At 30.8% G+C, this 27,150-nt stretch overlaps 7 protein-coding genes across 19 annotated transcripts in view; 3 read left to right on the top strand and 4 right to left on the bottom strand.

Moving 5' to 3' along the window:
- Positions 1–749: 749 nt before the first annotated feature.
- LOC117607344 (uncharacterized) lies at positions 750–2,884 on the top strand. Of its 3 annotated transcripts, none has more exons than XM_076692067.1 (3): positions 750–1,111; positions 1,221–1,262; positions 1,403–2,884. In XM_076692067.1, the coding sequence occupies exons 2-3, from the start codon at positions 1,245–1,247 to the stop codon at positions 2,741–2,743; spliced, it is 1,359 nt and encodes a 452-aa protein (XP_076548182.1). In that variant the 5' UTR covers positions 750–1,111; positions 1,221–1,244; the 3' UTR covers positions 2,744–2,884. The 3 variants fall into 3 exon arrangements, with proteins under 3 accessions (XP_076548182.1, XP_034186833.2, XP_034186834.2); XM_034330943.2 differs by having other exon boundaries at positions 755–814; XM_034330942.2 differs by having other exon boundaries at positions 750–1,262; positions 1,403–2,875.
- A 27-nt stretch (positions 2,885–2,911) lies between these two features.
- On the bottom strand, positions 2,912–5,572 carry LOC117607345 (PSME3-interacting protein). Of its 4 annotated transcripts, none has more exons than XM_034330947.2 (7): positions 5,148–5,572; positions 4,860–5,002; positions 4,494–4,610; positions 4,269–4,367; positions 3,956–4,175; positions 3,775–3,839; positions 2,912–3,700 (listed from the first exon to the last, which is right to left on the bottom strand). In XM_034330947.2, the coding sequence occupies exons 3-7, from the start codon at positions 4,588–4,590 to the stop codon at positions 3,366–3,368; spliced, it is 816 nt and encodes a 271-aa protein (XP_034186838.1). In that variant the 5' UTR covers positions 4,591–4,610; positions 4,860–5,002; positions 5,148–5,572; the 3' UTR covers positions 2,912–3,365. The 4 variants fall into 4 exon arrangements, with proteins under 4 accessions (XP_034186838.1, XP_034186837.1, XP_034186835.1 ...); XM_034330944.2 differs by having other exon boundaries at positions 3,160–3,700; positions 3,775–3,842; XM_034330946.2 differs by lacking the exon at positions 4,860–5,002 and having other exon boundaries at positions 3,159–3,700; positions 3,775–3,842.
- Positions 5,573–5,691: 119 nt separating this feature from the next.
- RpS7 (ribosomal protein S7) lies at positions 5,692–7,112 on the bottom strand. The gene is made up of 5 exons (XM_034330949.2): positions 7,015–7,112; positions 6,487–6,657; positions 6,130–6,311; positions 5,902–6,052; positions 5,692–5,799 (listed from the first exon to the last, which is right to left on the bottom strand). Exons 1-5 carry the CDS (start codon positions 7,054–7,056, stop codon positions 5,722–5,724), a joined length of 624 nt encoding a protein of 207 aa, XP_034186840.1. The 5' UTR covers positions 7,057–7,112; the 3' UTR covers positions 5,692–5,721.
- Positions 7,113–7,398: 286 nt separating this feature from the next.
- On the top strand, positions 7,399–7,749 carry l(3)87Df (cytochrome c oxidase assembly factor COX20 lethal (3) 87Df). Its single transcript, XM_076691992.1, has one exon. It carries the CDS (start codon positions 7,399–7,401, stop codon positions 7,747–7,749), a length of 351 nt encoding a protein of 116 aa, XP_076548107.1.
- Positions 7,750–8,272: 523 nt separating this feature from the next.
- Positions 8,273–10,816, bottom strand: LOC117607346 (peptidyl-prolyl cis-trans isomerase). Its single transcript, XM_034330948.2, has 3 exons — positions 10,464–10,816; positions 9,386–9,739; positions 8,273–9,212 (listed from the first exon to the last, which is right to left on the bottom strand). Exons 1-3 carry the CDS (start codon positions 10,665–10,667, stop codon positions 9,141–9,143), a joined length of 630 nt encoding a protein of 209 aa, XP_034186839.1. The 5' UTR covers positions 10,668–10,816; the 3' UTR covers positions 8,273–9,140.
- Positions 10,817–11,873: 1,057 nt separating this feature from the next.
- On the top strand, positions 11,874–19,533 carry LOC117607336 (cell division cycle and apoptosis regulator protein 1). Of its 2 annotated transcripts, none has more exons than XM_034330913.2 (15): positions 11,874–12,028; positions 12,546–12,673; positions 12,803–13,074; positions 13,150–13,404; positions 13,468–13,731; positions 13,808–14,033; positions 14,102–14,379; positions 15,031–15,286; positions 16,182–16,247; positions 16,322–16,522; positions 16,605–16,784; positions 16,909–17,256; positions 17,327–17,696; positions 17,777–18,120; positions 18,185–19,533. In XM_034330913.2, the coding sequence occupies exons 1-15, from the start codon at positions 11,971–11,973 to the stop codon at positions 18,467–18,469; spliced, it is 3,531 nt and encodes a 1,176-aa protein (XP_034186804.1). In that variant the 5' UTR covers positions 11,874–11,970; the 3' UTR covers positions 18,470–19,533. The 2 variants fall into 2 exon arrangements, with proteins under 2 accessions (XP_034186804.1, XP_034186805.1); XM_034330914.2 differs by having other exon boundaries at positions 12,582–12,673.
- A 632-nt stretch (positions 19,534–20,165) lies between these two features.
- Positions 20,166–27,150, bottom strand: part of LOC117607338 (uncharacterized) — a 28,416-nt gene continuing 21,431 nt past the window's right edge. For 2 of the 7 annotated variants that reach the window (XM_034330919.2, XM_034330918.2), the window contains 8 exons: positions 25,227–25,344; positions 24,964–25,095; positions 24,733–24,756; positions 24,426–24,461; positions 24,132–24,296; positions 23,937–24,053; positions 23,772–23,845; positions 20,166–22,661 (listed from right to left, as the gene is read on the bottom strand). In XM_034330919.2, the coding sequence (XP_034186810.2) occupies positions 22,295–22,661; positions 23,772–23,845; positions 23,937–24,053; positions 24,132–24,296; positions 24,426–24,461; positions 24,733–24,756; positions 24,964–25,095; positions 25,227–25,344 (1,033 nt within the window). In that variant the 3' untranslated portion in view covers positions 20,166–22,294. Of the gene's footprint in view, positions 22,662–23,329; positions 23,355–23,500; positions 23,639–23,771; positions 23,846–23,936; positions 24,054–24,131; positions 24,297–24,425; positions 24,462–24,732; positions 24,757–24,963; positions 25,096–25,226; positions 25,345–27,150 lie in introns of all 7 variants that reach the window. The other 5 variants (XM_034330922.2, XM_034330920.2, XM_076692064.1 and 2 more) reach the window with 4 other exon arrangements.

The raw sequence follows: 27,150 nt of genomic DNA on the forward strand, positions 1-27,150 counted from the left end.
TTAACTTCATGAGTCTTGGTAAATAAATCATTATAAAACAGCAAGTACGTTTTTAATTAATTACCTTAATTTCCTTCCCGGTGTTTAGATAATTTAAATATGCTTCCCTTGTTTCCCTTGTTTCCCTTGCTTCCATTGCTTCCCTTGCTTCCTTTGCTTCCGTGGCTTCCCAGTGCTTCCCTTGCTTCCTTGCTTCCTTGCTTCCTTGCTTCCTTGCTCCCTTGCTTCCTTGCTCCCTTGCTCCCTTTGCTTCCCGTGCTTCCTCGCTATATTCCTTGCATCCTTGGCATACATTTTGGAACCTCTAGTGCAAACAGCGCCCTCTGTCGGCAAAAATCCGAACTAAATTTTCGTTGTCGAATCAGCGCCATCTGGTTTCGAAAAAAGGAACTAAAGCATGCGGAGATTTTGGCCCTCTGGCGGCAAAAATCTGAACTAAAATTTCGACGTCGAATCAGCGCCATCTGGTTTCGAAAAAAGGAACTAAAGCATGCGGAGATTTTGGCCCTCTGACGGCAAAAATGTGAACTAAAATTTCGACGTCGAATCAGCGCCGTCTGGTTTCGAAAAAAGGAACTAAAGCATGCAGAGATTTTGGCCCTCTGGCGGCAAAAATGTGAACTAAAATTTCGACGTCGAATCAGCGCCGTCTGGTTTCGAAAAAAGGAACTAAAGCATGCAGAGATTTTGGCCCTCTGGCGGCAAAAATGTGAACTAAAATTTCGACATCGAATCAGCGCCCTCTGGTGGCGAAAGGGGGAACTAAAATTCGACTCTACTTGTCGGCTTTGGTGCAAGAATGTAAGAATTACAGGTATATAAGTGATGCGGTGACGTAAGAAATACAGAAATGAAAGGGATACAGGGATAAAATGATACCGAGGTTGGCCCCACGAAGCCCACAAAAGGGAATGAAATAATAAATAACTGGGAAGGGAAGGCTTAATCCCATAAAGAGGGATAAAATAATAAATAACAGGGAAGGGAAGGCTTAATCCCATAAAGAGGGATAAAATAATAAATAACTGGGAAGAGTGATAAGAGGGATAAAATTATAAATTTCATTACCCTTATGGCAAATATAATATGTACATAAATATATATTTAACAAGTAAACATATGTATATATATGTAGAAGTTTTAATATCTATTATAAAATGCAAGGTTTATGTCCGTTGTGTTTAAAAAATGGCTTAAAGAAGAAAATAAAATTATTACAGATTAATTTACAAGAGGCAATATGGATGTGCGAAGAAGAAAAGGTAAAATTCGAATTCTCTTCCTTTGGGAAATAACATAACCTGTTAATGTTATTATACTAAGTTTGAAAGATAATTATAATTCTAAAGTGCTGTATTCTTATTTTGAATTAGATGATTAACTGATACACTTTATTTTTTAGTGTGTGTGGCCTTTTGGCTGTGAAGATTTTACATTTTGCCAAAGGTTAGTGGGGAAGATATGGTCTTGCTATTGGGACGATAATATACCACCAAAATTAAAAGAAAATCTGATATTACCAGTAAAACCATCTATTATACCCATTAAAGATCCACCAAAAGAATGTATCAGTTCTATTTTAGATTTAAGTCCTTCAGATAATAATTTAAATATTTCTGTTAAGGAAGAATCAAATATAGTATTACAGATCAATACAGAAGAAAAATATAACTTAAATAATAAAATTATTACTCCAAGTTTGAATGATAATAATTTGCAATCAAGCAGTAATAAAATAAAAACTGAGAGGACTGAAAATTCATTAAATAAACACATTAAAAAAGAAATTGATGTTTTTACAGAAAATATTAAAAGCATAAATAATGTTAAAGGAATTCCTAAGGTAACAAGTATTGAAAAGACAATTATTGATATTTCTAATGTTAAAACAGAGAATCAAATTTCTGTGAATCAAGATCAAAATAAAAACATTTTAAGTAATAATGTAAATACAAATACTGTAGAACATAATTTATCTTTACCATTGAATGATAAAATTCAGACTATCCCTGATTCATCAGATTACAAAGAATTACCAAAATTGGGACCATCTAAAAATGTTCAATTGCTTAATGAAGTAACAGCAAAGCCTAATTTAAATGTAACTACAATGCAGCTAGATGGTTTACCCCCCATAACATTAGCATTTGAAATGCCAGTATCCACAACAGTTCCTGAAATAGTAACATCTAATGTACGCCAAAATGATTGTAAAAGAATTGTTACTGAATGTCTAACAAAACCAATCACTTTAGATATGGAAAGCGTATCTTCGAAAAGAAATGTAACTAGTGGTAAACAGTATGAGAAGTTCAGTTTCAGTGCTCTTAAGAAAAAGAAGGAGATTAATAATTCAACTAATGCAAGCAGTAACAGTAACAGTTTTCAGAATGTAAAACCAAAGCTTGAAACAAAAAATGTAGCGAATAATTCGATAGCTAATGTGAAGAAAAGAAGCTGTACTGAAAACTTTCATGACATTCAAAGTATTGCAAGTTATAATAAAAATTTTAAACCAATAACTTCAGTTACAGATGTAACTGATACTTCTAAATTAAACCAAGTTAATAATTATGAATCCAGTTTACCAAATCAAGATGTATCAAATAATGAAGAAACTATATCAGATACTTCAACAAGTACTGCTATAAATATAGACACTGTTTTAACAGATTTCTTAACTAATGATTACAATGTTTCTGAAGATATTAATGATGAATGGTTAAATTCTTTATTAAGCTAACATTTAATTATTAGCTTGTTATTTTACTACAAAAGTACTATGTTATTCATTTATTTTAGTTTGTTACATTTTTAATTTACAAATAATATATACTCAAAAAGATTGAGTATCATATTTTTTACTTGTAATTACGACTTACGATATTTTAAAATAAATTGTGATCATTGTATAATTTTGTTTCATATATGTTATATTTTACAAATTATGCATACATTACTAAGACGATAGCAAAACTCACTTTTCTAACATTATCTGTACTGTCCAAACGATTATTTTAAGATGTTGTATTTCTTTATAATACATACATAAAATGAACGCATTTAAAATTGATAAATCACCATTAATGCATATTTCATAATCTAAAATTAAAACAGTTTTAGTAAATAATAATGAATATACAATTTCTTATACTCTACAAAAATAAAATTATACTGTGTAGTTTTTCTTCCTAACGATATTTAACAATAATACATGAAATAGAAATCAAATGAAGTGAAAGTAACATATTCAAGAACTCAGTGCAAAAAATATATTTATATTCTACAATTACAGTCAATTGTAATTGTAGTAAAAATAACAATTTTTACTTATGAATAGAAGGGTATTTATAAGCACTGTAAATTCAGCTCGTTTCTTTATCTTTTGAAACTTCTATTTTTCGACCTAAAAGATCGTATTTTGAATGATTTGGTTCGGGATCTTGATCGGTATCCGAACTACAATCACTGTCACTAGAATCTTCGTAAGAGCCAAGTCCAGGTAAAATTCCAATACATTTCATGCCACTGCCTAAACTTACTACATTTTTATTTTGAAAGGAGACATCTTCAAACGTATCGGAATCGCATTTTAAACTCTCACTCACTGGCTGTTCATTTACTTCACACTTTTCTTTTTTCGGTGTATTATTTTCTTCGACTGGTGATAATTTTCGCTTAACGCCTCGTGTGATATCTCCTATAGACAGATATAATATTTAAATAATTATGGAAGTAAGATCTTTCAAATGATTTCCAAATATTATTTTTTACCTTGTTTTTGTTTTTCCGAACGTTTCACTACAACTCCAGCTAATAATTTTAATTGCGAAGTACGGCTACTGAAAAATAAAATTTATTTTTAATATCACTTAATATCACCACAGTAAAAGGCTATTATTATCTATTTATTGTTAGTTGTAATAACACAAATGATCAAAAATATTCGTATTACCTCCCAGACGAAACATTCTTATTGACAATTTGAGGATTTTTTAATTCTTGTTTCAGTTTTTCATTTAATGATTTTTCCTGTAAGGAAGCAACAGCTGCTTTAAAATCACGCATCTCTTTTTCTTCTTCAAGATTTTTTTTACGTTCTTCTTCTAATTTAGTTCTATCCACTAAATCCAAAAATTCTACTTCATCATCATCTAAGCCCTTTATCATATTTTCTGAAATCCAAGAAATAGTTATATACATAGAAAGAATATATATCTTATAATATATAAAATTCATATTATATAATCATTGAAGTCTTAATTTACTTAGTTTGTGTGCTTCTTCATATTCCGAATCTCGCTTGTTTTTCTGTTCTTGTAATCGTTCGTATAAAGATCTTGGATCGTATTGTTCCTCTGGTGCTTCTAAAATAATTAAAAAATAATACAATGGATAATTAATTGGAAAAGATCATATTCTTATAATTTCTTAATGTTTTCATTCTATATAGGGATAGTAATTATTAAATAAAAAATAAAAATCATAATAACCTAATGGTTGATCTGCAGTTCGTACACGTTCCCATTCTTCTTGTCGTATCCTTCGTTGTTCTGCAATCTCAGCTTCAGATATAAATCCTGAACTCATTGTGTACCAAGTAGAAAACCCTGTATTTACAATAGTAACATTTTAATTCTTTATGAAACTAAGAATATTACATATAATTATTTAATTATTAAATTATATGAAGCTAATACAGTTTATTTTAATACATATATATGTAATATTAAGAAAAGTTATTGTTTCATTACAGATTACAAGTAAAAACATGTAATAGATAAAAAATCTTACAAAACTATTAATGTATAATAATACAATCACTAAATAAAATGCCTCAAATAAAATAAAGCACTTACCAGTCTTATCTCTCACAATAAATTTTGTTCTAAATTATACAAATATACAGTAGTACAACAAATATACTTTTTGAAGTTTCTAATTTTCAAAATACTCAGCATTTATGAACAGTTGTTCACTCTTCATCATAAGATGTTTTGTACTTAATACATGAAATTACAAATTTAAGAAATAAAGTATATTATAACTTTAACATTTTTTGTTAGTAATATTTAGTACTTTGATTTAATAATTCAGGAACAATTCCTTACAAAATCTTTCTTTTTAATAAGTAAATATGTACATACACTCGGATAAATTTAACAATCGTCCTTCGAGGGCAAATATTTGATATTATTTAAAGACTATGAAGGTTAAGTTTCAGATACTAATTTGAATTATTATTTTACAGTTCAGTAATGAATATTTTAGTATAAATATTCTAAATAATCAAACTTAAAACCAGCAATTCTTAACGTCTTATTAATCTTTATCATGTAACTATACTTTAGACACCTTGTATGTATATTAAGTGCTTGTAGTTACCAAATTATAGATTTTACACGCATGCGCACAGAGCCAGATGTATGCAAATAATTTGTGTCGGCATAGCTGAAGCTTCATATCAATTACAATATATCAGTTACCTTATGAGAATTATCGATTTAATTGTGTCGATAACGTACCGGGTTAGTTCTGTTGGTAAATTAACTATATACTCCATTGCTACAGAGTTCATTACTTCAAGACTAGATGGCACTGATTAATAAAATATGTTACAATATCACCACATTATTAACATTAATAATAATACATACATTTAGCAGTAATGCTAGAAGGTAGTAGAAAAAGTTACTTCAAATATATTTATTTGTTTACAAATTATACATAAGTTTCAGGAAATTCGAATGTTACATCCCGACCAGTTAATTTCTTATACACTGCCGCAAAGGTATCAACCTATTAAAGAGAATTAATAATTTATTTAATACATAAATAATAAAAATGATATTTTGTAATATATGTCTAGAATTACATAACGGGAAAATTTGTACCATTTACCTTATGCTCAATGTTTGTTTGTTCATTTTTGTCCAAATGAACTTTGATAAGTTGTGTACCATCAAGTTTAATTCTGATACGTTTGCCAACAATTTCTACTGGATATACTAAATCTTCCAATAACGCATCATATACTGCAGTTAAAGTACGGCTGGAGGAATATTTAATACATATTTGTTATTATTTTATTTGGCAATATGTATATTAACCTTATTTACAATAATATACCTTCTTGGCCTCTTTTGCTTATTCTTAGTACGTGTTTTTCTTGTTGGTTTAGGCAAGATCTTACGTTCTCCAACAAACATCACATGTTTCCCAGAAAATTTCTTCTCTAATTCACGTACCAGTCTTGTTTGAATTTTTTGGAATGCCTTTAATTTTGGCATAGGTACATATATAATGATGCACTACAAATAAACACATTGATGTTATAATATAAACATAAGAATATTTGCAAATCTGATTTCAATTAAAGTATTTATTTCCTCTAATCAGTTACTAAATGAATAATATGTTTAACTACAAAGATGTATTAAGAGGTTGAAATAAAATATTTAAAAAATTAATATAATGTCATTTTACCTTCTTGTTATTGGTCTCTATTTCACGTGCTTTAGTAATATACAATTCTCTCAATTGCGATTTTAAATCACTATTCATTTCCAGCTCCAGTAGAGCCTGGGAGATGCTGGCTTCGAACGCATCAGGTTCGGCTCCACCACTTTTTATTATTTTAGCGTTTGCTGTGAACATCTGAAAAAAATAATTAGAGGTTAGAAAATTGTTTATACATTGATTATAAATTTAACACTATCTTTTTATCTGCTAATCATTTTAGCTAAAACAAATCTCATTCAAGATCGGTAGTATACATAAAAGTGAAATTTTAAAACTAAATTTGATGAAGTATAATATGCTGTCAAATATTTGTAGTGCATTGTATCAAGTGAAATCCAATTTTATCGAACTTTGTATATGCGATCCAATGAAAAACCTTTATTCATTTGATATAATGCAATGTTAGGAATAGTATGCAAAGAATCATACAATTTTCTCTAATTCATTTTGACTCTGTTTTTAAGTAAAAACCAAAATGTTACTCGTGCGTACCTTGCCGACATCCATACCATGGGAAAAAGATCCAGCAACCATTTATGCAGTAGTACCAATCATTTCATTTATAAAATATCTCTATATTTTATAATTATGTGTAATTATAGAAAGATGTAATTACTGAATATAAAAAAAGTATACATCTCATAATAAATATTTCAATTTTTATATTCTAGATTAATTATATATAAATATAAATGCACAAATTTTGTCTAGTAATTTTGTATTTAAATTGTGTACATACGTATATAGGCTAGTATCTTCAAAATGTTAGAGTGGCACGGACAAAAATTGTTTTGTGAAAATGGGGTACAAGATGTTATTTGTAGAGGTTATATGAATAAGGATTGGTTTTCTGAAATATAAACTAGCATTAGAAATATGGAGCATTCCAACGATCCTCAAGAGAAGAATTTTCAACCAACTTTTACACTTTTTGGTGAACCAATTATTAAAACACGATGTCAAAGGAATGCTTTGATATCTGGCATTTCTGGAGGTATATTATCTGGATTAGTAGCATTTTTATTCACAAGTCAACCGAGACGATCAGTGTACATAGGATTTGGCGGTTATTTAGCAATAACGTTTTGTATGACTTGTTATTGTACATATGATGAATATTCATTGCGAAAACAAGCAAGACTTATTAAGACAGCTATATATGAAATAAATGCGTCAAAGAAAGGTTCTGAATCCAGTAATTCAAGCCTAAAAGTTGAAGACGCTTAATAATGAAATGTTTTTCGAATAAAAAGTACTACAGACTTGTATGTAATCTTCATATAAAAAATACATAATAGATGTAATAGTACAAATTTATATGAACCAAGTATTTTGTAATTTTAATTCTGTAAATATATTACAATTAAAAGTAAAGTAATACGGACTTGTGTTAATTTTTACACTTACAATTTTAATTTTATAAGTTAGGTCACTCCCACATAAGAAGGACGTGTATGTATGTATATGATTCAAATCGGAATGTCCCTAGATTTGGAAAAATTTTTTTCCGTTACAGACAGCGTGCGAATCTCAAATGTCTTCCAATGCAATATCTCTATTTGATATTCATTTATTACCATATACTACTCTAGCCTTGAACATAATATATCTTATCTACTATAAAATATTTATTTCACACACTGTTCACTGTTTGATAAATTATCAACAGATATGTAAAAATGAAAAGGTCAACTCAAATAAGAATACAGAAAGCAATATATTTATACTTATACTGAATAACACACGATAATGTTTCTGAAAACAATTTTATTTCATAGAAATCCGAATTATTGTGATCGTTGGAACTACATTCTTTAACGTTGGTGTTACATCATAGTAAGATGGATTTATCTAACGGCATTATCTGGTATTACAGTTTACAAATAAGGAAACTTGTATTATCAATTACTCTGTGCTTAGAAAAGGAATGGTGTATACATATAAAAATGAGTAATGCTCTTGTTAATAGGAGCATTATTTAACTGGATTTAAATATAAAAGCACAATAGAAAAAGTTAAAACATTATAACTTCACAGATAAATGCATTATATACCAATTATGTAACACTCACTATGAACTTTAGAAATGCAAATACTCACGAAATTGCTTTCCTTAGATACTAAAATGCAAACAGTACACACAGAAGAAACTATTTTATGAAACTTTCCATACATATGTTTAACTGTGCCATACCATTTAAAGGAGAAATATTGCATGGAAGAATGTGGATCTAAAATTATTTTCACCTGTTTTGTATTCAATGTCAATATATGATAAATGCATTCCATATAGAGGGTAAGTAATGATTAAGTAAAATTGAACAACTTTGTACTAAAAGAAAAAAAAGAGACAGAGAGAAAAACGGAGAGAACAGTGCTAGTGAAATCTAATCTGTAGTGTATTCCAACCTTAATTATTTGTAATAAAAAAACAATACAATACAAATAATTTGTTGTACCAGTTTGTAAAAGTTGTACATTTCTCTTAATGTAAAACTAAATCCAGCGTTAAAGAACAATGATGATGATCAGGATGAATGAGTCATACAATAAAGACAGCAACAGTTGTATGCGACAGCTAAATAAAAATTCAGCATTAGAGTATCTAGTTAAACAATCTACAATTCTCCACAGTCGGCTACCACAATTTTTTTGGAAGTTTTTCCACTTTGAGATCCCATTCCCTCTAACTGAAATGAGAAAAACAAATATTATCTCTTTTATTTATTATAAAAAATAATATGTGAAGTAAATCCATTACTCAAATTTTGTTGAATTATGTAACATCTATTAAGTTGAATAACATGAAGATTAATATGTTATTTTAATGTTAAGAAAGAAAAAGAAATTTAAAATTACATACTTTTCTAACAACATCCATTCCTTCAACAACTTTTCCAAACACAACATGTTTGCCATCCAGCCAACTAGTTTTGGCACTGGTGATGAAGAATTGACTACCATTGGTATTTGGACCAGCATTTGCCATAGAAAGGATACCAGGCTCAGTATGTTTCAGGACAAAGTTTTCATCGTCAAACTTTGAACCATAGATGGATTCTCCACCAGTGCCATTATGGTTAGTGAAATCACCTCCTTGGCACATAAAGTTTGGGATCACTCTATGGAAGCTGCTTCCTTTGTAACCATAGCCCTTTTCACCAGTACACAGAGCTCGGAAATTTTCTGCAGTTTTTGGGACAACATCGTTCCTCAACTAAAAATAATTTATTAATTTCTAAAAATTTGCATACATATTTAATTTTATATGAATATAAATTACAATTAACCTTGGAAACTGATAGATCATATAAATTATTCTGATGAGATTGTATAACTGAACTATAAGTAGCTCTAATTTTATTTAATAATATATGTTTATTGATTTAAAAATAATTAAATTTAGAAAGCTGTAAAACTAAATATAACAGCAGGTTTGTTTTTAGCAAATATAGATTTTTACGTCTACTTTCATGTTACTTATATATCTTTTTTCATTTAAACCGAACTATTTAAAAAAAACTATTTTTTTTTACATTAAGTACACTATGATAAGTTATTACAATGATCAATAAAAATAATTTTGCAATTACGTCTTAAAGTTTCACCTGCGTAAGATACGTAATCGAACGTATCAGCGACAATCAGCGAATGGAAAATTTTACGGTTCAGTAGAAATTCCGAAGTCGGAAACGAAGCACCGAACTAGTTTACAATGCCTCTTACCGCATCAAACGAAAAAAAATAATCATCGTATGCGTACAATACAACAATTTTCAGGGGATAATTAAATAATTACTATTTTAATAAGAATTCAGGTCGAAAATTGAGTCGCATAACCGGCTTTTAAGAAAATTCAAGATGGCCAATCACGCCGGGATTCTAACGACAACGTGTTTAAAAGATGAAAACCACATTAATTAAAACGAATTTTCACCTACCTCCATCACGATACGTCCCACAGGCTTGGTGTCTGCAGTCATATCAAAGAAAACACGTGGTAAACCCATTTTTTCGGCAACAGCAGCAAATGTTCGTGACACCAATGTAAAAGACGGTCGTCTTGGCCGGGCGGTGGCTCCCAAATGGTTCAAATGGCTGAAGGTCGAATCAATTGACAGCCGGCAGATCGATCTCAACGCCATGTTCCGAGTGTTACTCCCTCAAAAATCAATTTCAAACAACTTAATCGTTCTATATCGTTCTGTAATGGAATTAATATTATGTTTTCCAAATAATCAACTATTATTTTATAGTATTATTATGTAATAAAACGATGATTTTCTGTTTAACATCGACAGTTATTGAGCGACATGTGTGCTTTCTGTTTTTGACCAATCTAATACAGTATTTCTAGCGATCTTGCTAAGCAACCAATCACGTGCGACTTTTTAAAGTATATAAGTACGTGCATCGGATCTAACGGAAGGAACATTTAAATTACGAAAAAAAAATGAAGTCATTTAAAATACCAAATTATATAAATTATCATAGTTTAAAAATGTATTTTGTGTAGCAATTTCTCCTTATATACTTAATATATTGTTATATCTTATTAAATCAAGAATACGTTTTGGGCATATTTCCTTCATAACCTAATCAATATTGCTTTGCGTTTTATCGTAAGCGTTATCATTGATTTACATACTGTTATTTATGGTATCAAAAACATGTATATTTTATGTACTGTTGGACTGTTATTATTTATAATATTTCTCTTTGGAATTTAGATTATGTAAAATAAAGTTTTATTCTATAATATAAGTAGATCATGTAATTATACTACTAATGTTATACACTTATTTGACATAACCAAAGGATGTTATGTCATGCACTGCCTTGAATCTTGATAATCTTGATTGTGGACCAATCATGATTCTGTTCAATTTCATTGTGCATCTGCGCCGGATATGACGTTTCAAAATTACCATTGCAACTACTGCCGCAACGAATAAAATACAGAACGTTTAATTCTCACAGCGGGATCATCAAATTATTTTATGTTTAACCGGCTGATTATTCTATTAATAGTGAAACATACTTCTAATGCAAATACACGAATTAAATCTAGGGTATTGGAAAATATCAGCATTCGATAGAAAAATAATTCAGTTTTTCACTAAATTTAATTTGACAAGAAAACTTCTATAGGGCTCTGACACATACAACATAATCAAATTAAAAGTTTTAATACTTTTCACGAATTACTAACAACAAATTAATAAATTAAATACTCAAGCAAATTTGAACTAAGATTTATTTAATGAAAAATCACAATAAAAACATTTTATTCTGAACTTAAAATTTAATTTACTTCCTGCATAGAGCTGTATTTGAGCTTAGTAGTTATAGCCGAAAAGATGGCGCCTGAATGAAGGACGCTCAATTAAGAGTACTCGAGACTTTGTTAAAGTTGTATTGTTAATAATATTACATATTTCATAAAAAATGAGTAATCTTTCGCCATTTGGAGGTGGTAAAAACCCACCGTGGGTTCGTAATGCAGGTAAATCAATTGCATTATTAAAATATGCTCCTTATCGTTGTTCCGTGTGCAAGTCAACAACGTTGCCAAATTTCTGTTATAACTTACATGAGCGAATGAATATATTTACAAAATGTTTCTTAGCAATGTTTTATATATATTCAAAGTATTAAAAAATAATTCATCATTTCTGTTCTAAAATACTGGGTACAGACATGTTTTCTTACGAACAGAAAGTATTCAAAGTACCTCCATCTCTTCTTTACAATTACCATTGAATCTTCTTTTTCTTTTCCTTAAATAAATTTTATATAAAATCTTAATAATTTATGTTTATAAATATATAAATAACAAACGCCTCTTTTTTAATTTTGTTAGATATTTTTACACTCATTTGTTCATGCGTATTGAAAATGGAAATCTCTTATTATATGTATCATTTAAGTTGCATAATAAATTTATAATGCATTGTTTTAAAAGTATTCAAGATTATTTTCTACACATATTTGGCACATATTTTATTTTTAATTGTACATAGGACAGGGAATTCAAAATATTCAACAACAAATGTTAGGTCAAGCAATGGGTAGTATAGGTGGACAGCCTATGGTTCAATATCAGCAACAAACTCAACAAGTTTATCAGCAAAGTTTAGGATTGCAACAGGTCAGTCAATAAAATGTATTATTAAATTGTATAAATAGTATCTATTTTGTTATACAAAAATTTAGGTAGATTATTTGATGTTAAACGATTTATTAATAGGTCTTTAATAACATATGTTTTATAAAATAGCCCAATATAACAATGGCTTCAATGGCAACCCTTGGATCAAACTTACCATCCGGTATAGCTGGACAATTGTATCCACAAGTTGCCACTGTTTCTTATCCACCGCCAAGAGCATTAAACACAAATGCATTTCAACCATCTGTTGCTGGTGTACCGCAACAAGTACAACAAAATGTACCTTCATCGTCTACTAAGCAGAGAGTATTTACTGGCACGGTGACTCAAGTATATGATAATTTCGGTTTCGTAGATGAAGATGTGTTCTTTCAAACAAAGTAATTCAATTATATTTCAATCACACAACGAGCTCGATATCTGTAATATACATTGTTAAAATATTTTTATTTCAGTGCATGCGTCAAAGGATCCAACCCAGTTGTTGGTGATCGGGTACTTGTAGAAGCGTCGTACAATCCATCTATGCCATTTAAATGGAGCGCTACTAGGATACAAGTACTCCCTATGGGAAACAATAACAGTAATACTAACACGCAACAAAGTAATCAAACCTCTCGTCAACAGCAGCAACAGCAACAGCCGCAACAAAGTCGTACCTCAGGAACCTATAATGCTGTGCCTCCGCCTGCTGAAAATGCTAATAATAGGTAAGTAATACAAATTTATATTACAGAAATATTGTTTACTTACGATGATGTGGTTTTTAATAGATTTGCAACTAGCGCGACGAGTGCCAATACAGCTAGTAATCGTAATAAAATTGGAAGAGTAAGAGAAAGATCTCCTCGTGAACGAAAAAATGAAGAGGAAGAGATTGAACGAAAGAGACGCCGCGAGGAAAGAATCAGAGAACGCGAGAAAAAGGAGGAACGTAGTCCATCGAGAACTAGAAGAAGTAAATCTCCAAGACCACGGCGACGTACTAGAGTTGTACCACGTTACATGGTACAAATACCGAAAATAGCTCTCGATCTGTAAGCGTACTTGTCTTAACTGATAAGATATTTACAACATTTTATCATTTACTTAATTTTATAATTATAATTCTAGACCTGAAGCAGATGTACTTGAGATAAGGAGACGTTACCAGAATATGTATATTCCTAGTGACTTCTTTTCTACTAATTTCCGATGGGTTGACGCCTTTCCACCGCATATGCCATTTACTCTTAATAAACCATGCTCTTTTCATGTGATGCATAAGGACATTGATCCTTGCACTGAAAATACAGCGGTGTTAGAACCTTCGGATGCCGATTATCTCTTCTCTGCGAAGGTTTGTTACATTTTTTTGAAATGATTAATTATAAAATACCTTATGTCAAGATTTCCTGTGTGCTATAGGTTATGCTGATATCTATGCCTGCCATGGAAGAGATATATAAACGATGTTGCGGTGTATCCGAGGATAGAGATCCAGATCGTGATTATGTACATCCTACACGTTTAATAAATTTCTTGGTAGGCTTACGAGGTAAAAATGAGACAATGGCAATCGGTGGGCCATGGAGTCCTTCATTGGATGGTCCTAATCCTGAAAAGGATCCATCGGTTTTAATCAGGACAGCAGTGAGGACTTGTAAAGCGCTTACAGGGATAGATCTCTCCAGCTGCACCCAGTGGTACGATTCCTAAAATACTTCATATAATTTTTCTTTTCAATGTAGTTTAAAGCACTTCATCGAAATAGTAACGTGATGCTATTTAATATCTCTGTCCATTACTGTTTCATTGCTTGCCAATATTATAATCGAGTTAAAGATTACCGTGAAAGCTAAAAAAAAAAAAGTTGAAAGATTTTGGACTCGTCGACTCCACATTGTATAAATGTATAGTACATATTCTTTGACGATTATGAGAGAAAATGTTATAGTATTAAGAAATATCCGGCAGGTGTACCATCTGTGAACTTCTAATACGAGTTCTGACTTGATAACCTAAGGTTGTAGTTCAGGCAAAACAGAGGAGGTATGTATTTTGTTGAATACACAAGTGATCAATGGAGATTGCTGCACTGGATCCTGTATCGAGCACCCAGATGATGATATAGAAGCGGTCAGGGGCATCACTATTGTTCTGTGGATCCATGTGACCCCCTACTAAAGTTGTGCTTTATCAAAATGGTCTACGATTGTGCGCTATGTGTGGCTTTGTATGCAGAGTGTGCGGGCTTAACGAACAAGCGAACAAAAACGAACACTTAGCATATAAGGCAAAGCTAAGCGGCATTAACCTGAGTTGACGTTTGGGTATTGTTTTTCCTTGCGGCACAGGTACCGCTTCCTGGAACTCTACTACAGACGTGCAGAAACGACCCACAAGTCGGGGCGAGTGGTGCCCTCTCGCGTTGAAACCGTCATACTATTTCTCCCAGATGTATGGAGCTGTGTACCTACCAAATTGGAATGGGACGGTCTACAACTCAGCTATAAGAAACAACTGGAACGAAAATTGCTGCGTACCACCTCTAGCCCCGACGATTCGGATGCTGCCAATGACACTGATGAGGCTGCCGTCGCTGATCAAAAGGCACTGCCAACATCATCCCATATATTACTTTTACCTTTTTATTACATTATATAATCGTGAAACTGTTTTCCTACCATTACTAAACTGGATTTTCAATATAGGCTCTACTTGCTCATTGATCCTATATCTTCAAGTATTTATTGATTATTCAATATTCTTTTGAATTTCATTTCAATGCTTTATTTTATAGAACGTTAAAGTAGTCAATTTCTGTACTTTGCTATTTTCATTTTCATTATAAAGTTATTCACTTTTTTGATAACAGAAAGTCATAATAATTTGATAACATGAATAATGTTGTAATTTCAATGAAAACGATAACTCGGTGATACAAGAATTCTTATTGATTCAATGTAATGTTGTACTAAGAGTCTAAAAATGATGCTCATTGTAGCTTATTAATTACAGTGCCTTGGAAGGTTTAAATATAATATAGCGAAGATCAATGAGTAATGTATTGCAAGTATTCCCTTAGCCACTGGCAGTCACATTGCATTAACAAGAGAAGCAAGCAAGCCTAGCTCGGAGAAGAGCGCAGCTGAGCCATTTCCCCCCTTTTCCTGATTACCTTCACCATCATTGATAAATCATTTCAAAAGTATCATTTGATAATCGTTGTATACAACATTATTGATATTATCCATAACCTATCAACCACACAGACACCAGAGCCAGGACACTATGAGAATCTAGCAGTTACTTGAGTCATACTTGAAGGTCATCGTGAATGAAGAACTGTATATATCATTGCAATTGCGAGAGTGGTAAAATTAGAGAATGGTGAAAGAATGAAGAGGGAGTGGTTTCGTTTCGTTATATAGGGGCTGCTTCTGTTTTGTAGTTTTCTGTCATGTTCAAAACTTCTGTAACGTAATGTACAATTTCTTCTTTTCAGGAAGATCCAGTGCCGGAGAAGAAGGACCCCACTCATTATTCTGAACTGGATCCAAAGTCTATGAATGTCAGTTTTACTACAACCTACTCGCCTCATGTTTTATTGATATTTATATTTATGTTACAATTCTTTTTACACAGGTAAATGAATTACGTCAGGAATTAGCTGCCCGTAATTTAAATTGCAAAGGTTTGAAATCCCAGCTGCTAGCAAGATTAACAAAAGCAGCGACATTAGAACAAGCTAAAGAAGAAGGACGGCAGGATGATATCGAAGAGAATGAAAAAGACGTTTCACCTTCACCGAAAGAAGAGGAGGATAAGAAATTTAGAGACAAAGATGTGAGTGAGGTTCCTTTCTCATAAAATTTAAAACATTAACGTGAATAACTAATGCATTCATTTTTGTAACGTTTATGTTCAGCATGATGAAGACAGAAGAAAACTTTGTGAACGTGAACGGATAGCCCTTGAAAAACGGTACACGTTACCAGAATCGTCCCATATTATCGTCCATCCTTCCAGAATGGCGAAAAGTGGAAAATTTGATTGCACTGTTATGTCTTTGAGTGTACTTTTGGATTACAGGCCAGAAGATACAAAGGTATTAAAACTTGAAGTTCGTGTAATTCTACAATATCAAAATTTTTAAGAGACTTGACCAACCCCAGAAGAAAATTCTAGTTATATCAATGCGTATAATCAATTTTCATTTAATTTTTGTTCAGGAACATTCTTTCGAAGTATCGTTGTTCGCGGAACTCTTTAACGAGATGTTGATGCGAGATTTCGGTTTCCGCATTTATCGAGCTTTGTGCAGTCTTCCTGAGAAACCCAAAGAAAAAGATGAAGATAAGAAGAAGGATAAAAAGGATGATAAGAGAGATGAGAAAAAAGATGATAAAAGAAAGGACGACGATAAACGTTGTAGGAAAGATGAAAGGAAGGACGAGAAAAGAAGAGAGGGAAGTAAAGATAAAAAGGACGAGAAAGATGCGAAAAGTAAAACAGACGATAGGGATAGAGATAAAGAAAAGAATGACGATGATGACGACGATGAAGAAGATGAATCTGATGTAATTATTTTTCTATACTGATATCACTGAATTTTTTTTTTAAACTTGACATGATAACTGTATTTTGTAGGATGACGATTCAGTTAAAGATGGTAGGAGAGATAGAGATAAGGATGGAAGAAAGAGGAAAACGAAACTGTACACGCACGATCCTTATCTCTTACTATCTTTCGTTTATTTTGATCAAACTCATTGCGGATATATATTCGACAAAGATATAGAAGAACTTATTTATACTTTAGGACTGAATTTATCAAGAGCTCAAGTTCGTAAATTAGTACAAAAGGTTGTAACCAGAGATTCTTTACACTACCGTAAATTAACAGATAGATCAAGAGACGATGATCCAAAAGAAGAGAAGAAAGACGATAAGGAAACGGATAAGAATGATTCCGCTAAGGAAGACTACGAAGAAGATATATTGCGTTCATTGGCACTTGGTACACTTAATAATTTTGATAGTATATACCGTTATTTTAGTACAACATTAGCATTTTCAATTTTTTATTATTCTTTATAGGAAATAAAAAATTGTTACCAGTATTTGTCGGAAGTGGCCCGCCGTCGAAGAGGGCACGAAGAGAAGATTCACTTGCGGATCAGTCTGAGGAATCAACTATACCAGAAGGTTTCGTTATGTATAAGGGTTCTTTAGTGGATGTAGAAAAACTTGTTAGTCAATTGAAAAGATCGGAGAAGGCTCGGTTAGACACCGAGGAACGTATGATGGAGTTACAGCACGAGCTTTCAATAGTGAACGAAAAATCTGCTAAACAGACAAATAATATTAAAGCTCTTTCGGAAGACTTAAAAATATACAAAGACAAATTAAGGAATACGGATGAAAAGCTCAAGAAAGTTTCGGTAAGTATTTTTTGTAAATTTTTAAAGAACACGTTATAACATTTTGCTTTTCTTTTTTTTATAGGCTGAGTGCTTGTCATATCTTACTGCAGTAAAAAACATGTATCATATAGCAGCAAAAATGATGCAATCTGATACTAAAAAAGTGGAGATTGTAGAGATACAAGATGAAAAGGTTGGTGAAGTAAACGGATCAGAAATTGAAACAAAATTTAAAACCGACACGAGATGGGGAGACAACAAAGTTCCGATAAAAAAAGAATTCATAGAAACAGACAAGGACAAGAAATGCGACAATAAAATATCAATCAAGAAAGAAATTACAGAAATTGATAAGGAAAAGAAGTAAAATAAAATACACTGTTTATTTATTGTAAAAGATGTTGACGCACTCGTATAAAATTCTAAGTATATTAATAACAAAGAATGACAAACGTGTTTAGCGATGACAGCACTCAAAGTGAATGGGAAAGGTTTACCCGTATGAAAGTAAAATGACTAAAGACTCTGTTTTATAACTTTTTTCACTTAGTGACAATATGTGGTAAACTATTTCTGTTAGAAATAAGAATTGTTCAGTTAACATAAATGAATGAATAATGCAGTTATTAAAACAAATCATTACATTGCAGTTTTTCACATAAATTAATCAAATTTTATGCAAATAGACAAAATTTCGTGAAACTTTTTAAATACTGATGTAACTGTCATTTGCCATAAAGTGCCAGATATTAATAGACAAGTATGTACTGTAATTTCAAAATAAGTTTACGTTTAACATCATTAAGGTGTGATTATTAAAATATTTTCAGATTTTCTGGATAACTAATTCTTTTGCTTTCTATACTTCGTTTCGTGATAAACTGTGATTTATAAAAAAAAAAAAAATATATATTAATCACACAGTAAACCTTTATCTTGGATGGATTATATTTAGAATTACAATGTTAATGTTGTTGCTTTTGTGTACGAATTATACCAATTACGCCGATAATTCTTGAGTGGCCTTAGGATAAATTGAATTTATCATAGGTATTCTTGAAAGCAACAATTGATTAACATATTTGATAGCAGCAGTGTATTTCTATTATGTTATCAATGTATTTATTACTTTGTACACAGAAGACCGCATGGCAAAATAAAACTTTCACACAATATGCATCAACTGTAAGATATACGATAATAATTAATGGGATATCGTTAGCATTGTTTTTCTTGCGCTACTTAAAGGAAATTTTATCTGTTCTGTATTTTGTGTAACTGCTGTAAATACTTTTGCAAGAACGGTACCTAAGAGTAATTTGAACACCAAAGTATTTGTAGACAATTTAGTATCACATGAATATTATACATAAGAAACAATAATTTATTAAAAAAAAAAAAAATTGTAAAAATAGCATTATATATATATTATATATCAACTCTTTTATATACATACTTTCTGTCAATACTATCCCAGCGTAAATTTTACATGTTAGTAATGACTCGAACATAGTAGAAAGATGAGTGCTTATGATGTCCCTCATTTTTTGAACGCATTACTCATGACATGAATACAATCTGAACAAAGAAAAACGTGTTTACATTAATTGTCTTATGTGTTCCATGATCAAACAACATACAATGCCAAGGATATTATTTTGTACATATTCTATTATAGACAAAATCTTTTGTAACTTATAAAATTGCATCCATGTCATTATTACGCTAAAAACATATTAATAGATGTAAAATTATAAACAACTGTATATTGAAATATGATTTCTGAAAATTGTAAAATTACTTCCTTGGCAAGTGATGATCTGAAATTTGAAAATATATATCAGCAAAAAAATAATAATTTTTAACACTCTGTGCAATTTTTGTTTACCTCTGAATTACTAATTTTTTTTTCATTATTTTCACTTTAAAATATTACAACTTTTTCACTTTAAAGAAATTTGTAAGAATTTCTGATTTCTTAAATGATGAAACAAAATATTAAGACAGGTGAAAATAATGTATTGAAAAATTTCATTAATTATCCTACTATATTTAAGACCACAGAAAGAACGTACTTATACATACAATTTACAAATTAAAACAAGGTTTATTTATTACAGGTTGTAACATATCGATGCTTCTATTTAATTACAAGTGAAAGCTTTCATTTGTACATATTTAAATAAGGCTGCTATATTATTAAAATCTAATTGTTCTTAGTTTACTGAATATAAAAGATTTCACATGTATAACAAAACTTTTTAGTCATTTCAGTTAAGAGTTTCTTTGGGTAACTCAATAACTGATCAATTGATATTTGAATGTGCATGCTGAAATTTAATGTCTTATTGGAGGTTTATGGCAACTAAATATACAAGAAAACATTTTTTGGAATGTAATGCAATATAAAATACAATGATCCCAAATATTTCTATGCTTCCTATAAAGATACCACCAGCTTAAAAGATTATCTTTAGATATGCTATATGTTATAAAATTTTTGTATACATTCATGTTAATCTTTTATATTAAATTATAGGATAGAATTGCACTGAATGAAGGTAATTAAAGGAATAAAAAAGTATTCTAAAATAGCAGTCTGTTATTAAAAATTTCTTCTAGTTATATCAGCCTGTTTCATTATGAAAGTGACACACCTATTAAATTTCACAATACACAAAAGTACTTTATATTTTTAATTTGCTTTTATTATATCATTTTACAAATTAAAGTATGATTAATAGAATGTACAACATATATGTGAGATATTTAGTATCTCCTGATATCAATTAAACAATTATAGACTTATTTTTTATTTTTTTTTAGGAAGCTTTAATATTAATTAATTCATCATGTCACAGAAAGTGCAAAACTGTTACCACTACCAACCAATGTCATTAATATTTATTGTCTTATTTATCATTTTATGTAAATGACTATATTGCAATTTTACAAATCATGTTTAAAAAATAACTATCTGAAATCTAATTGAATAATTACCTCTCATGTTCACTGATTCAGGAGACTCTAAATAGGGTATTAGCGTAGACTGAAACAATTTAATAGCACCGAATATGATATTATAAATTAGCCACAAAATAAATTATAAGTAACATAAAATACAAAAGAAAATTTACAACAGTACCCTGATTTTAATAGTTACAGGTAACTGCTGAAATCAGGGCTAGTACTGGAAAGTATTATTTAGCATTGAAAATTTGTACATTGATCAAATGAGTAAATAATACAATACAATTGCGTTCATTGATTAAAAATTTTGAAATGATGACTAATGTTTGTGATATTTAATAGCATGGATTATTCCTCTATCTTGTGTCTCTACAGTAAGTACAGAATTGTAAAAGAATATAATGTACATTTTAAAAATGCTACACTACAATGTTACACTATAATGTAATTATATATGGCATAATAGCATAATATACACTATGCAGTACATACACAGTAAATTACATATAGTGTATTATATTATATCATACACTATATACAATGTACAAACAGTGTATAATTGCAAGTGTAGTATATATTGTGAATTATACATAGAGTACTGTATATATGTACCTTATATACTTTAGATTTAGCTGACTTCTCAAGTGAAAAAAAAATGTGTACATGTACACACTGTAATTTTTACACATTACCTGTAACCAATAAATGTGATTAATATCAACTAAAAAATTTGTAGAAAAGAAGATAACTGGATATTCTTTATAATATCACAAACATTATTCGAAGTCTAACTGAAAATTAAAACTATATTACACATTAAAATTTGATCAGCTAGAACTTAACGAATAATTTACAATTAAAAATGAATTTATACAACTCTTTCAGTCCGTTACAAAAAAAGAATTTAGTGATCTCGTTTTGAGTATGATAAAATGAGCGATATCTTTTATAGATGAGATGAGAAAAAAATCAAAAATGAAATATAAACCTTAAAAAATAGGAACTTATAAATTGCCCTTAACTCTTAACACATGATTTGTACATTATTCTTTCAATTTACCTGTAGTTTAAGATATTTTACCAATGAAAAATATCTGCAAAAAAAATTCTACATACAAAATTTTCTTCAAATGATATTTCATAGATCAATGAAATAAATTGACAAAAGAAACTAATATACAATTGAATTGAAATTAAATTGAACTTAAGGTACGTAATATAATTACGTCTTGTGCGATCTGCCTGTCGAGGTTACCGCCCTCGTTGATCGTGTTATGAGAACTGGTGTTGCAAGCTTTCTACTTGTTGGAATACATGATTTAGTAGGACTTCCTTCTGTTTTTATGTCGTTCTGTTCCGTACCGTTCGATTCAATAGATTTCGAGTCCTTTAATTTCAAAATTTTACCGTTCGACGAATTACTATCTACCGTCGATTTATCTATATGCCCGTTTCGACGATGCGAGGTTTCTTCTTGACGAGATTTTATTGTACGCGGTATACGATCGGTCGACTTACGAAGGCTTCTGTTACTAGTAAGCTGTTCTCCAAGTAATGTAGGACGGTGCTGATCCCAGGAATCACTCCATCTGTGTATGAAACAGTAATATTGCATCTTTTGTACTTAGAAATTCATCTTGCTCATTGATTTAATGCAGAGATATATTTTCTTTACTCCGCCTCTAATTTTAAGACTTTTCTATCATTGGGGCGAGTCTAAAGTTCAGCAAACATTTCCATGTCTTTTAAAGTGGTTTACTGTATTTCAAAATCATTATTGTTAAGTTACATTACAGAAAATGAGTATAAACTTACCCGAGGTAACTATCAAAGGCAGCATGAAACATTATTAATTGTGAATCTATTATAATCTTAAAACCATTTATTTAAGGAAAAGGAAACTATTTAATTGTACTTTTCAACTGATCATATATTCATAAATTTATGTTACATGCCATGATAGAATAATTAAGATACTCTGAAATCAAATTACATATTTTATACCACGTACTATTAAAGTTGCGATTCGAACTGTTAAGATGTTAAATTTTAGTTTAATATAGGTTTTAGTCGTTAGATAGGATTTGCACAAGAATCAGCAGAAAAGTAAAGTAGAAGCAATACTATCTTTTAGCATGCAAAAGAATTGTTACTATCTAATCATCAAAGTAATATTAATGTACAAAAGATGCATTATTATAAAGGCGTTTAAGGCTGAAAGAAGCAAATATCCTAATATTAAGTCACACAAACTGACCGATTCTACCTTCCCGATCCGGAAGCTGTTTCACAGGGAATCACCAGAGATTAGTAACGACCAGACCAGCAAGAACAACACATTATTTATGACAAATTTCATGTAAACAAAAAAAATCACCATTTATATTTGCAAGCATGGCAAATCAAAATCACTTTTCAGAATTGTTACCTTCTTTCATTGATGTGTATAAAATTACTCAATTACAGTTGTAGACATTCTTAAGTTGAATTTTTAATTCATTAAATAGTTACTAATTTATTGGATAAGTTGGCTGAGATTTGCCATTGCCTCTACTGTACGGGATAACTATAATACCATATCATAAATATTTATTACTACCTTATTAATAATTTATCGTTTAGTATGACTATCCTGATATAGACAGAGTTAGGCTTAAATAGATTTTGTAGATAAAAATCAAGCGATAAAAGAATCTCACCTAATTAGAGGCCACATAGCGTCGTCCTGTGGGGGTGTTTGCACCAGTGAAGGTCCCGCCGACACTGGACGTGTCTGTACCCATAAATTAAACGTGCAATAAATAAACAGTATATAAGTTTCAACCTCGAGTACACTTTGTTGAGATTGGATTACATAAAGGTACCTTTTCCGTTTGCGTAGCAGCGTTACAAGTATCTGGATTAACATTATTATGGTTACTTGCTAAAGCACATGTTTGGCCATCATTGCCATTAGGTCCTTGAAGTTTTGATATTTGGAACTGTGGAGTATAAAATTTTGTATAATCGAACCCTGATTCTAGGATATCGTGAGACATTCTATCTTACAAACATTTTACCTGTAATACTTGTATAGTTCTATCTCTGTCTTCCACTTGGCCTTGCAAAAACACAACCTGTCTACGTAAATCAGCCAATTCATCCGCGATGCTATTACCTCCACTTCCTGGAGAGGTACTCACATCGGCGGTGTTCCCTTCGTTCAGGTTGTAGAAGAGACCATTCTAAAAATTTTGCGAACTTCTTTTACCCTGAGCTTTTGCGTTGACAATATTTATTACAGATAAGTGAGGTAAAAATTGTTGAATAAATATAGAAGGAAATTAAAAATAATGGAAAGTGATATTACTAACCTTCATAGAATTATCGAATGGGTTGAGAGTTTCTGTCTGTGGAGACAACATAGATCACATTATTCATTATAAATTATAGAATGTGCGAATGGCATAACTAGGGTTTTTTTAGGGCGGGCCAGGTCCCTAAGGCTTATTAACAGTGTCAGAATAATTAAGATTTTGGAATTTTATAATCTTAGAACGCTGAAGGAGCCAAGCCCGCCCTGGGCCTTTACAAAATATTACAAGATATTACTATTACATATAATATACAACAATAAGCAACAATAAAATAACGTAATTAAACAACATAAATATAACATACCCTCGTCAAACCGTTCTCTTCTGACTTGAAGATAAAATCATGGTTGATGACAATAATGAAAAGAACAAAACAGAAGAATTGCGTGTTAATGAAGAAGCATAACATCAACACACGTGTGTGTATGATACAAATTAAAAGAACGTGTTTTATAAATAAAATTATAAATTTAATTACGAAACAAGCTTTAACATTGATTTATATAAATACGTGTATGTAAAAATATTATAGTACCTCCTGAAGTACCCGTTTCAGTTTCAAAAGCATTGTTTTAATCGAAACAATGTCTTGAAACATGTGTTGATACGTATTACGATCAACTCGGAGACTTCCTTCATCTCCAGAATCGAGACTCGGTGAATGGACCTAAAAAATTAATTATTTAGTCAAGTTGTAATTATATGAATTTAATGGCGGTACTCGTAATATATATAGTATGGCTGGCTGTTCGTAACAGAAAATAATGATGAAAACTGAAATTTGAAAAAATGACTCACATTTCTCGATGTTCTCAAAGGACTGGAAAATTGTCGATTACGTAAGTTATCCACAGAACGTGGTGTATCAGTCACTGATCTGTTTCGCCATACCTTTGTCGTCTTATCGCACTCGTTTCTGAAACAAAACAGAGCAGAAAGTTAGTACAAGCATAATAAAAGAATGATAAAAAAATGAATGGTCCTTTGATTCAAGCAGAATTGCGTTATTGTATCACAATTAAAAACAGTAATAATTTACAATTATAAAAATAATAATTAACTCTTCCTGTAATTAAATTATTTACAACGTGTTTCCTTTGCGTTTAAAATTCTTCCAATTTCCATCTGCAAGATATACTAACTTTTTAAAACGAATCATCGTTAGAAGAAACGAAACTACCTTGCAACGTTTGATTTCAAAGAAGGGTTGACGATATTAATGGGGTTGCTGGAGGATTTTCGTTGTCTTGGTACCGGTGAACCGATCGTTGGTGTCGAACTTTCTGAAGATAATCCAGAATCAAGACCATCTTCGCAATGTTCACTCGACACGTGTCTAGATTCGTGTTTTGTATTTCCGCTTGGTGCGTGTGATCTTCCGGTTAAGGTCGTTCGTTTTTTGGCACCCCTTGACCCTTCGGGTATCGACGATGCCATTACACTCAATTAACCACATCGAGTCACTTATGAATGTTAATTATTTCTCCTCGATTTTAAACATATTTTTCTTTATCGCCAAATTACCTGATTGATCTACGATTTTATAATACGGCTTTTGTAGACATTTTGATAAAGAATTTATTTCTTCGATATTTATCTTTAATAAATGTAAGATACAATGGTATGAAGTAGTACTGCGAAGAAATCTATATTCCTAGAAATGGGCACACGGTTACACAGGCCATTGATTTTCAAAGAGTTACACATTTACATTTATTCCAGGTGTAGTTAGCTATAGCCGCTGAAATATAATTGTGATAAAAAAAGAATTCTATAAACTAGTCTCTATGTTTCCTTTCAAGGTGAAAAATGAAACAGATTCTTTACAATACAATGCACGATAGTAATTATCAAAAGGAAATTCCTTAATGAAAGAAACGTTTAAATTTGAAGATTAACTATTTATATCCTTGATAAGTGAAGTGTTGGATATGTCCGACTATACATGGACATTTCTACTATGGAGCTTAACGTGTTAAAAATATGATAGGTTAATCTTCAAATGTAAATCAAACTTCCCCAGGAAAATAGCGATGCCCCTGATACCCATCCTTCCCCGTAGGCATCGCCGGGGAGACTGCCGCTGTAGCGAAAGGGGTCCCCTATATATAGGCTTGCCGCGGACCACCACGCTTACGCGGGAAAATTTGAATTGACATATATTTGTTATATTGAATTTTATAATACATGATCATTAAAAATTATATTATTTTGTATCTAAATTACTTTCAATGTACTTAAAATATATCCTTAGACGATATAAATGAGTTGTATTAATTAAAAATAGTCTAGTACCCATTCATTGAAATACTTTCAAGAGGTCTGCCAGTGAAACTCTTCTCCAGACTTCGGTAAATTAAAAAGAATTAAAGTGTCCTTCAAAAGAGTTTCATACGTCTAATACGTTTAAATAGAAAGAACCTTAATTCCATACTTTTTAATTAAAATTCCGTAGTCTGGTGTATACGAATGATATCTTCTTACGCAATAACAATTCCAACGAGTATGATTCACTATTTCAAGTATTATTAAAAATAGAAGAATTCATATATTATTTTCATAAGTATTTATCACTGACAATCGAGTGCACAGTCAATTATCAATTTTTATTTGTAACAAAAAGTACCACGATACATTTTCAATCTCCGGTGTTATTTTTATAATACTTTGTTGCCGTCAACCACCAACCTCGATAAAACGAATCTGGATCATGAAAACAGGG

This window comes from Osmia lignaria, chromosome 14 (assembly GCF_051020975.1).
Source record: "Osmia lignaria lignaria isolate PbOS001 chromosome 14, iyOsmLign1, whole genome shotgun sequence".
NCBI lineage: Eukaryota > Metazoa > Arthropoda > Insecta > Hymenoptera > Megachilidae > Osmia > Osmia lignaria.